This window comes from Pinus tabuliformis, chromosome 5_2 (assembly GCF_031772625.1).
Source record: "Pinus tabuliformis cultivar Carrire ecotype Pingquan chromosome 5_2, CPIR1, whole genome shotgun sequence".
Classification (NCBI taxonomy): domain Eukaryota; kingdom Viridiplantae; phylum Streptophyta; class Pinopsida; order Pinales; family Pinaceae; genus Pinus; species Pinus tabuliformis.
Window position 1 is genome coordinate 826,394,943 of NC_142306.1, and position 12,348 is coordinate 826,407,290.

A 12,348-nucleotide genomic window follows, 5' to 3' on the forward strand; every position below is an offset into this window, starting at 1 on the left:
CTCCTTGACTGAAGTAGGGCTAGTTACCAACTGTCCTTTGTTCCACAATATCTCCTCTATTTCGTAGATCTAGGATTCGTGATCCCGCCCTTAACTAGGGTTTCTTCTATACTGTTGTTTCAACCCCTGAAGCAACTCTTCCTCTTCCTTTACTTTGCAACTCTTCATTGTAATCCTCTCTTCTTGTCCTACTATTTAAACAGAGAATGAATTTGCCATCCTTACTAGGGTCATGACTCTCTTGTTTGACACAGATCTAGGGTCGTATCCCAACTAGATCATCTTTCTTATGCTATTCTAAAGACTTTAGAACAAACCCATCCATCTTCTGCAACATAGATTTGGACACAACTTATTGAGGGTACAACCTTCATATCTAGGGATTTTGTTCTGCTACAAAAGCACCCAAACTCAGCCATTTACCAATCCTAAAAAATCTGTGATGATCCCTTCCTTTAACTCCTGTACAACTTGCATTGATTCCTTTATTCATGTGGACTCATCTCATTAATTTATAGGTCCTCACGTCAAACCAATCATGCCTACTTTAGGAGATTCAAGTATCTTATAAGGATCAATACTTATAGCAGCTAAGTCACTAATATTATCAATGTATTGTCTAAAATTTGCTTCTTTTACTCTACCCTAAACTAGGTCTCTTAAACAAATTCTATTCTAAGTACCTTAGAACATACCTCCAACCTTGGTATTCAGTCAACATGAGGAGCAGGAAAAACTTGTAGTTCTATTTATAAATGAGGTATAATAGTCCTCCATTAAGGCTCCTACAGGATAACCCTAAACCTCATCTTGTTCATCTCTTCTATAGGCTTCGACATCCTTTATACAAGCCTCATACACCTGTGGTAGTTCATTAAGGGATGCGACCTTAATTCTTGTCCAAGATTAGGCATTACGACGATCTAATAATCCATTCACAAGGGTCTTGGCCATTTCCTTGATACCTGTACAACTGCGACATGTTACATAGATATACGCCCGACAAACTTATGCACAAAACACACCAGAAACTCGACTGCCTCCAGATAGTGCGTGGCTCCTTAGATCTGATCCTCCTCTTGATTGAAGATACCCTTGTACGATTACTTGGCCTCTCCTTGTAGCCATAACTAGCCTCCAAGCTCAGCCTCCATCTAGGCTACATCTCAACCTCTTCCCTTTGATCAAGCGAGCTCCTCTTCATTTGATATATATCCTTTTCCTAAGGCCTTTATTAAATGGATTTCTCCTAATCCTTCTTTTGAATCTTCTAGATCTAAGAGTATTTACCCACTTAGACTTGGGATTTAATTTTTCCTTTTAATTTTTGTTTTTAGAATTTTAAACCCCATCTAGGTACAAAAACCCCTTCACTTGTGTCATTTTGCCACAAAGTCCTTTTGTGACCAAAATTCTCACAAAGCCTAGATCTAGGCTTTTGGAATACCTCCCAAGCTACACATTTCAACAACTCCATTAATCAAATAAGTGAAGAAAGTTAGGCTAAAGCGTGGATGATGATTAATCATATGTCAAAACTTTGATCTTTTCCTCAAACAATATTGAAATTGCGATCACAAACCCAAGGGTGGAGGGTAACAACTACAAGTTGTGGTAGTTACTCTCGAGCAAACAATAAAGTTTTCCATATATTCTTAGAGCACATAAATATACAGATTACAAATATTTTTATGTGGAATACAAAGTAGGAGAAAACTACAGAATGATTATAAGAAGCACCAACTCTTTGGTTTATCAACACCAACTTCTTAGTTTATCAACAAAAACTAAAATGAAGCATCAACTCCCTATGAGACAAGATAGAAAGTGAATATATTATCATATTTTCCAAAAGAATAACCATTCAAGGTATTCACATCTACTTCAAGTTATAGCGAAACAATAAACATAACTAAATCAATACACCAAACATAATGAAATACATTCAGACATTAACTCAGACCATGGGGAGCAACCAAACCATCCATTCTACTTCTTCATACTATTTTAGAACATAAGCCAAGCACTAGAATGCAATGGCTATATAGTCAGGCTGTCTAACCATTAATCTTTGCACAGTGTACAAAAGGAAACATACATGTGATGTAGAACCATCCAACATTCATATTATATATATATATATATATATATATATATATATATATATATATATATATATAGATATAGATATAGATATAGATATAGATATCAGGGCTACATATCAATTACAAACTTAAACATTTAGGCTTAAGAACACAGACATACACACACAAACATAAGATAGAAAACATATGCAGAGCAAAAATCTCTCTCTTTAGTAGTCGTCGACTTGTTGTATCCTTCACTGAGAAAGCTTGTAATCCACAATTTGTCTGGAGCATTCCCTTTTATCTCTTCTTGGAGGCTCCTCGAACCTTCTCAACTTTATCTTTCATCTCTCCAACTATCCTATGGGCCATTCAAATATTTTCTAATACCTTCCCGCACTATCCCATGCATGCTTAACCTCCTTCTGAAATATCCCCCGCTTGTTTGCTCCACGCTGCCAACCTTCCTTTACCTACAAAATATCTCTAACTTCTTCCTTGCACAAGATCCCTCTCCTATTTCCCCACTTCTACAAAATCCTAACTACCTATCCATACTCACACACGTCCCCCTTCTTCGTGGATGTCCACATTCCCTTCCCGTGCGACATCTCTCTGTGTCACGCCTTACTCCTACACCATCTTCCTCTACTCCGCACTGTCTACTCCTCTTGCGCTCTTCTATCCTCTCAAATAGTCCCTCGCTTATCAAAATTTAACAAAATATTTATGGGCTCCAACAAGTCATTGGAGCAATTATAGTTTGGGTCCGAGGATTAAATATTTTCCCTTATTCTGGCACACAACATATTCTTTAAGGTAGTTTGAAAGGAAAACTTGCTTGTGATCCTTTGTGCAGTGAAGATCAAAATATAAGATTTGGTCCTTACTTGATGAGACAAATAATTGGCGCCCTAGCCAAGTGCATGGAAGAAGTCCTATGTATGCATATTAAAGGACTTATACAAACTTAAGAAGGAACCTCGCCCATGGTACTTAAAGATTAACGGGTAGCTACTTGGATTGGACTTCACCAAGAATGAGGCAAACTCTAACTTATACTATGTACTTATTGATGGTGAGCGACTCTTCTTGGTATAATATGTTGAAAATCTCTTTCCGATAGATCAAATAAGCTCATAGGGATGTATAAGGAGTACCTTGCTTCAAAGTTGGAGATGAAAGATATTGGTTTGATGCACTCCTTGTAGTTAGTCTAAATAAAATTAAATTTATGAAAGTTTATTGATTTCCCTCCCTCAATTTCTATTTCTAAATAAAGAGATGGTATGTTGCTCCTCCATCAACTACCCATGACCTATGTAAACCAAATTCAACAATCATCAAATCTTAAACATTAAAACAATATAATATTTTGGTAATAATTTCTCTATCTAAATTGTTGTTAGTTGGACCTCATGCATTTATATGAATTATATTCTTGCTTATAAAACAATATATTAAAGTGTGATTATAAAATAATATATTAAATAAACTTGGTCACTCCATATTTCTTTCACCGTTTATGTGCAGGGAAAATAACATTTCTTACTCGGCATTGCACATGTTCTATGTTATCCTTTAATTATTAGTTGTTTTTCTAATTAAAACTCATATTAAGTTTATGTAAAAATGATTTCTTTAAATTGCTTTTATATTATTTTTAATTAATTTTTATTTTTCTCATTATTATATAAAAAAAATCAAACTTATTACTATTATTAATTATTATAATAAATTAAATTCCTGGTTTCACAAATAAAACCACGAATTCATGGTTTCAGATTACAATATTACATTTAGTTCTCATTAGAAAAAAAATAAAAGCTACTAAGTAAATATGTGGAATTGCTTGGACCTCTAAAACTCACTTCTGTGCCTGCTCTCAATAGCTATTGCTTGGATAGACTCTGGTGTCTATTGTTCTCCCTGGAATATGGGTGACATCGACTATTTGTTCTACCTCCGTAGCCTCCCCTCCCACTACCATAAGCACCACCCCTGCCATAAGAGCCACCAACACGTGATGAGTTATAACTATCATTTGCACCATAACCATCACCTGCACTTCCATAGCCACCAGTCATCCCATTGCCATACCCACCAAACCCTTCGCCGTAAGTCGCAGGACGAATTCCATAACCACGGGAAGGATCTTCTTCATAGCCTCCTGAGCTGCCAACCCCATAACCTCCATAACCCCAGCTACCATATTCAGAACCTCCATACTCACCATACCCTCCAGACCTACTGCCATAACCTCCTGCTGACATATATTGGTTGTTGCCATAAACTGCCCCTCCAAACCTACTATAATTATCTCTGAAGCCCCCAACTCCATCTGGCACGTAGGGAGGCCGACTATCAAACCCATAAATAGGAGCAGTGTCAGACAAGGGTTTCTTGGGTTCAGCCTTCTTGATCTCTACCAGCTTTCCACCCACCTCAATCATTTTCCCTTTGGATATAATTTCTTCAACAACCTGGTCACTGTCAAAAGTGATAAAACCAAAACCCCTGGACTGCCCAGTGCTTCGATCTCGCATGATCTGATGTTCTACAACTTTGCCAAATTTGTCGAAGTAGTTCTTGAACTCATCATCAGTAATAGCTTTGGGTATACCGCCCACAATAATCTTTCTCGTCTTTGGGCCCTTCGACATATTTCCCCTTGGAATGGTTCTTTTGATTTCCACCGTTTTGCCATCAAGGATATGCTCGTCCTCTACAACCTTGTCCACCACAGAGGGGTCAGCATAAGTCACAAACCCGAATCCCTGAGGCTGCCCAGTGACACGATCCTTCATTATAACAGAGTCTGTTAGTTCCCCATAGTTACTGAAATGCTTAGTAAAAGCGTCTCTGGTGGTACTCCTCGAAATACCACCGATGAAGATTTTTCCAGGACTGGAAGCCTCTTTAGAGCTATCATTTTTCTGCTCTTCTGCAACGTATTCTTCCCTTTCTGAGTTATCGTAGTCTTTAGAAGGCACATACTTTGTTTTCTGGTCATTTGAAGAATCCTTAGCAACCAAATAAAAGACCACACGACAGAAGATTGAGATCTCTTGATAAATGATACGAAAATGACCTAAGATCCCTAGAAAACCCCAGATGTCGATATAATTTTGTATAATACATAAGGTTTTTCTAAAATGGCATAATTATTATTATTTATATATGATTACGACCAAAACATATTTGAGCCTACACAACCGTCGGCACTATCGTGAAGAAAAATGTTATTCATTTAATATCATTCTAGTTTCATTTCACAACCATCGGCACTCTAGTGAAGAAACAAGTTATTTATTTTCAAATGGGATGTATCAATCAAATTTCGTTCGTTGTATTGATAAGGGAAATTTTGTTTATTTATTTATTTATTATTATTTAATTTTATATATTGATTATGGAAAAGAAAAAAATTGTTATATAATATTTATTTTAATTAATTTAAAGAAAAATATAAACATGGTTAAAATAAAATTGCTGAAGATTAATTTTTTTTTTGTTAAATTATTCATCTTAAATTTATATTAAATTTAAATTTCAAAATATTTTTCATACTATTAATCTTTTTATTTTTTTATTATATTAAACTAGTGTAGATCCATCTTAAATCTGGATCTGGATCTAGGGCCGATAGGGATCCAATCCCCTATCCAATTTCTGGAGGTGCAAATACTATATAATATTTATATCTTTATCTCACTGCTCAATCATACAAACTCTCTCTCCCTCTTCCTCTCTCTCTTCCCTTTCTCTCTCTCTCTCTCTCTCTCTCTTCCCCTTCTCTCCTCTCTTTCTTGTCCACCGTTATCCTCTCTCCCTCACTCTCTCTCCATCGCTCCCTTATCACTCCCTCTCTCTCCACCTTTCTCCCTCATGTATTTTTTCTTCCTTCTCTCACTCCCCCCTCCAAATCCATCCTCTCTCCTCCTCTCTCTCTTCCTTCCTCTCTCGCCCTTTCTCTCCCACCTTCCTCTGTCTCTTCCCCTAGTCTCTCTTTCTCTTTCATTATCTCCCTCCCTCTCGCTCTCCCCTTCTCTCTCTCCCCTCCATCTCCGTGTCTCCCTCTCTCTCACTCCCTTACTCTTCTCTTCCTATCTCCTCCCCTCCTCTCCTTTGTTAGCCCCTTAAATTTGATCCCATTGTATTGTGTTTAAGAAAGTATCTAAATTAGAAAAACTCAATTGCTTGTAAAATATTGAACTTTTAAAAAAAACATGCATATCTTTCCTATATTATTGTTAGTTATTTTGCTTGCTCTTGTCTTTTGGATCCTTAAGATGGATTTATGTTGGTTCTTAATAATACTATTTATATTATATACATTTCACAACTTTAAATATAAAAGTATTCTCATTTTTAATTTTAGTAAAACCTTAATTTACTTTCTATTAGAATATTTTTACTAGTCCTTAGACGGTTTAGATATGTCTCAAAAGTAATTATAATCTTTATATTGTGAAATAATTTACGGTTTTGGCATGTGATATTCATAAGCCATGGTATTGGCTCATGATATTGTAACAAAGTCTATTTACAAATTAATAATATCTATTGTAAAGTGGACGGTTAAGAATCTTGTCATATTTTATAAAATATTTTGATTGTGAAATAAGTTATGATTTTTTGGCATGTAGTATTGAAAAGTTATGGTATTAGCCCATGGTATTGTAACAAAGCCTATGCACAAGTTCATAATATCAATGACAAAGAAGCGGTGAATATCTATGGTTAAAATCTTGTCATATTGTTATAAAATATTTTGATTGATAAGTTATGTTTTTTGGGCATATGGTATTGATAAGCCATGGTATTCGCCCATGGTATTGTAACAAAGCCTATTTATGAGTTAATAATAACCATGGTAATGTAGGCGTGAATATCCATGGTCAAGAATATTTTCATATTGCTATAAAATATTTTGATTGTCAAATAAGTTATGGTTTTTTGGCATGTTGTATTGATAAGTCACGGTATTGGCCCATGGAATTTTAACAAAACCTATTCATAAGTTAATAAACTAGCATTTGCACCAGATGTTGCAAAGGAAACGCCGTAAGGCATAAATTGAGGAACAATCTTGACATGTAAATGATCATTTAAAATAAGAATTAATAAAGAAAATTGCATGCAAAAGTGGAAGATAAAGCTAAATTATGTACATTATTTGAAGTTTATAGATAATATAATGCTTGTAATAAAGATTGGCTCTTGATCTTCTAAGATGTGAAAAACATGATGGTGGTATTTCCACATTTGAAATTGCATCACAACTTTATGAATGATTATTTATACATAGATTGGACACTTCATCTATATCCCATGAGTTCATTTTGTATAAGGTGAGTTCTAGGAAGAGTAGTCCATTAAAATTGACCAATATAGTCCAATCAATACTCATAATACATAATACTCATAAAAAAATAGGAAGAGTAGTCCATTAAAATTGACCAATATAGGCCAATCAATACTCATAATACATAATACTCATTAAAAAACATATATTCCTCTTTGAATAACGTTGTTGAAAAATATAATCATTAAATTAAAGGATATATTCATCTATTATGTGTATTTATTTACGATGTGGTTTATAATCATTAAATTAAAGGATTTATTCATCTATTATGTATATTTATTTACTATGTGGCTTTTGGAAAATATAATTTTATTTAGATTAAGTTAAATCCAACATCAATATTATATGTGAAAACCATGTATTCACTAAAAAATGTTGTGGCCAGAACTAAAAGGTGATTAACATTTACCATTATCTACTATTTCCATTTCTTTCTTTAAAAATGCAAGCAACATAATAAATCCAAACTTGTTAGTGCAATGAGTGCACTTATTAAATCTAGTTCCACAACATTTAAATTTTAAGAGAAACCATTGTAAACAATTTTGGTAGTTGAACACTCTTTTCCATCAATCATTCATATGACCAGAAAATCATAAGTTGGCAACAACGTACATTATGGTGATACAAAATAATTGGGGAGAACAACAAAGGGTGAATAAGAATAACAGGCCCTGCATAGCAGTGGCAGTAAGCTTAAGTAGTTTGTCAGTCTCAAGTAGTTTGTTAGTCTCTATTAACAAGATAAATGGAGTACTATTGTTGCTGTCTCCATTCCTTTGAATCCAAAGCCACAACCCAATACAGTACAGTAGACAAAAATAACCCTAAGGCAGACACACATAGGCATAAATTACAATTACAATGCAGTTCCCTTAATAAACTCGTTTGTTGCCTGTAAATAATTGTACGCATGTAAGCTTTCAAGCAGTTTCAGGTATGGTATATGTGCAAAGTACGAATTTTGTGAGCCTCCCTCATGCTTGACAACTCCATCCTCCATTGTTACTCATTGACAACTCCATCCTCCATTGTTACTCATTGCCTTCTATGTTAGAGAATAAACCCCATGCTCAAAACATATTGTACGCATGTAAGCTTTCAAGCAGTTTCAGGTATGGTATATGTGCAAAGTACAAATTTTGTGAGCCTCCCTCAGGCTTGACAACTCCATCCTCCATTGTTACTCATTGCCTTCTATGTAAGAGAATAAACCCCATGCTCAAAACATATTCTATACAATCTCAGATTGTTCCCCTCTTAAATTCAAAGAATTTCAATTCAAATTTTTCAGGTTTTGTGAGGAGGAGGAGGAAGATGTGATTTTGGAGCAGTTGGTGCATGGGGAGGACATTGATAACACTTTGCAAACGCTACCCTACTATCAACATCCAAATCACCACAAATATGTTCATAGGGTGGTTTTTCCACAGCATTATGAAAATCAGCCATCAAGATCCAAAAAAAATTATTAGTATAAAACCCTCTCAAAGTACAATCAATAATTTATTTAGTTATGTTAATGTGAAAATAAAGGAAGGATAGTGAGTGAGTAAGATGTCTACTTTAAAACATTTTTATTATAGATTTTGAGAATATTTTAAAATTTGATAGATAATTGATCTAATTAAGCAAAGTCTTTCAATAGATAGTGAGTGAGTAAGATGTCTACTTTAAAACATTTTTATTATAGATTTTGAGAATATTCTAAAATTCGATAGATAATTGATCTAATTAAGCAAGTCGAAATCACATAAGAGAAATAGAGAAATTTTTGGATGACACGTTTTGAACCAACAAGTGTGGTCAAGTGCCAACAAGTGTGGTCAAGTGTGGTGTGTGGTCAAGTGCCAACAATGTTAATCTTAAATTTCCGACTGGTTAATCTTAAATTTCACATTTATTAAATTGTACAACTAGGCTAAATAAAAATGGATATAACACTTAAACGCTTAAATTAGTTTAAATGCAAGTTGATTCTAAATTCCAAATTTGTTATTTAAATAAAAATACCTAATTTACACTCCAATTTTATGACATGGACATAACTCTTACAAGAATTCCAACTTCCTAGTCTCATTTCCCTTCTCAAACCCACTTCCATTAAATATGGACAAGATTTCATTTGTACAAAATTTCATTTGTAAATGACATAAACATGATTAGGGTAGCATGGGTAGGGGATCTCCCTAAGACTCTTCATATCCACCTCTAACCAATAGAAGAAAAATTTAATTTTACAAATAAGATACTAATAACTAAATGCTCAATCGGAAAGAAAATACCAAATAGTAGTTTTATAATGGATAAAAGAAACCAAAATTTCATAAATAAACAATAAACTTATCAATTGAATGTAACTTGAGTAATAAAAAGAATTATTATTCTCTTAATCTAAGTTCAATTCCACATATAAAATACTAGAATACATCTTATTAATAAGATCTTATCTTATTATTTAAAAATCCCTAAAACCCAAAACACTATATCCTTTTATAAAATATAAAAAATATTAAAACTAAAGAACAAATAAACAATAAATCTGTCGTTGATCCATAACGAAATTTATGTTTCCATGTTTACGCCATTTTATAAATTTATTCATAAAGGGCGAAGAAAACTTAAACTATAATGTTTTAATAATGTCCACTAAAATAATATTTGGTCCCCTTTACAAAAGTATTAAAGGTGAAATGCTGATATTTTATACCAGTGATGCGGTTAATTTTTTTTTTTGGAAAAAAACACATTTGGCTCCTGGGCAGTTTTTCGGCGGCCTTCTTTAGCGCACTCTACAGAAACGACACCACCTCCTGTGGATGCTCCTCCATTTCGACTAATAAACCCACAGCAAAAGTAAAAACCCATGGAAATACATTCAAAGTTTTATGCCACCTAAGATTTACAGCTAAATGAGCAGCAAAAACTTTCCAGAAAATTGAGAGTTGATGCACTGCAGTTTGATTGCAGGAAACAACGGAATATTTCATAAAAGTGTTGCTGAAGAATGTAGATTCAAGAATATCATAAGTAGATACCTTTTTGATGCCCTCAATTGACTAAATTTTATAGAGACGAGCATCCTCTGGATCCAAGTGGCGCAAAAGAGATACTACAAAATCACAAAGGTTAAGGATCTAAAATTTCTTCAAATCCAGGCTTAAAGATTTGTAATCGGGCCGCAAAGGCCACTAAAAAAGATGCTATAAGAAAATTCCAATACAGAAAAAACCTGAATTCAAAGTTAAAATTGGGTAAGTTAGGACCTCGCAAGCAGAGATGAAAGAATCTCTAGACAAGAGCATTCTGGGTTGAACAAATAGTGCCATACCCAACAACGCAATAACCCTGTGTGGGCAGTTTTTTGGCGGCCTTCGTTAGCGCACTCTATAGAAACGACACCACCTCCTATGGATGCTCCTAAATTTCGACTAATAAACCCGCAACAAAAGTAAAAACCCATGGAAATACATTCAAAGTTTTATGCCACCTAGGATTTACAGCTAAATGAGCAGCAAAAACTTTCCACGAAATTGAGAGCTGATGCACTGCAGTTTGATCGCAGGAAATAACAGAATATTTCATAAAAGTGTTGCTAAAGAATGTAGATTCAAGAATATCATAAGTAGATACCTTTTTGATGCCCTTAATTGACTAAATTTTATATACACGGAGCATCCTCTGGATCCAAGTGGCGCAAAAGAGATACTGCAAAATCACAAAGGTTAAGGATCTAAAATTTCTTCAAATCTAGGCTTAAAGATTTGTAATTGGGCCGCAAAGGCCACTGAAAAAGATGCTATCAAAAAATTCCAATACAGAAAAAACCTTAATTTAAGTTTAAAAATGGGTAAGTTAGAACCTGACAAGTAGAGATAAAAGAATCTCTAGCCAAGAGCGTTTTGGGTTGGACAAATAGTGCCATACCCAACAACGCAATAACCCTACATAAAAAGTATAAATTTTAAGTTACGGTTTGCACGATAGGGTGGGGTTTAACGTAAAAGCCCTTAATTGCTTAAAGGCTAAAAATACCAATTTGCTCGCTTTGCCATACCCAACAGTGCAATAACCCTGCATAAAAAGTATAAATTTTAAGTTATGGTTTGCACGATAGAGTGGGGTTTAACGTAAAAGCCCTTAATTGCTTAAAGACTAAAAATGCCAATTTGCTCGCTCTGCCATTGAGGATTAATTTCCCTTGGTCCACCAGAAGCGGGCATGGCTTTCGCATCGTAGAGCAGGTCGACATCAAAAAAGGCCTTCATTGTGGCTCGTTCTTGTATCTGGCTTTATCGGTATTTCTTGCAGCACCTATTTGCCATCAGGCTGCAGGGGTCCAATGGCTGTTAATCCTGTCAATCTCAAAATAAGTGGTGCGCTAGCTCGAAGAACAAGGTCCTGAATCAAAGTCGACCATGCAAGCGATGCATAAAATTCAAGTTTATTAGATGGATGCTACAGTGCCCTTCAAAGGCTTCAACAATGGCCTGCTTTGCGGTAAAATGAGGGTGATAAGGGAAAATCTAGTAGAAAATCTTGTTAGGAATCGTAACCGAACTAACTATTTTCAATCCGATGGCAGACGCTCCTTTAATTGTCTAACACTAAAATCAATGGCTCATGATGGTACAGGTGGCTAGCGAGGGTGTTCTTCCCACAGGGAAATGCCTTACGGCGTAATAAACCAAAATATAAGAAACTGAATTTTATATTTTTATTCATTTAACATTTTATGGCGCTGAGGTACTCTATAACCCAGTATAGGGTGGATGTGTAGGTGTAATGTAAATATGTAAACAATTTTATATTTTTATTCATTCAACATTTTATTGCACCGAGGTGCTCTGCAACCGTATAGGGTGGATCTGTAGGTGTAATGTAAATATG

At 34.7% G+C, this 12,348-nt stretch overlaps 1 protein-coding gene across 1 annotated transcript; it reads right to left on the reverse strand.

Moving 5' to 3' along the window:
• Nucleotides 1–3,979: 3,979 nt before the first annotated feature.
• Nucleotides 3,980–11,726, reverse strand: LOC149161861 (heterogeneous nuclear ribonucleoprotein 1-like). Its single transcript, XM_089435031.1, has 4 exons — nt 11,641–11,726; nt 11,494–11,532; nt 11,321–11,402; nt 3,980–5,110 (listed from the first exon to the last, which is right to left on the reverse strand). The coding sequence occupies exons 1-4, from the start codon at nt 11,724–11,726 to the stop codon at nt 3,980–3,982; spliced, it is 1,338 nt and encodes a 445-aa protein (XP_089291157.1).
• Between the last annotated feature and the right edge of the window lie 622 nt (nt 11,727–12,348).

Coding starts and splice junctions, on each gene's coding strand:
- LOC149161861 (XM_089435031.1), bottom strand. CDS start 11,726: ATGAAGGCCTTTTTTGATGTCGACCTGCTCTACGATGCGAAAGCCATG. Junction 11,533..11,640: donor AGGGAAATTAATCCTCAATG/GCAGAGCGAGCA, acceptor CTTTTTATGCAG/GGTTATTGCACTGTTGGGTA. Junction 5,111..11,320: donor CTTTTATCTCTACTTGTCAG/GTTCTAACTTAC, acceptor TTGGTTGCTAAG/GATTCTTCAAATGACCAGAA.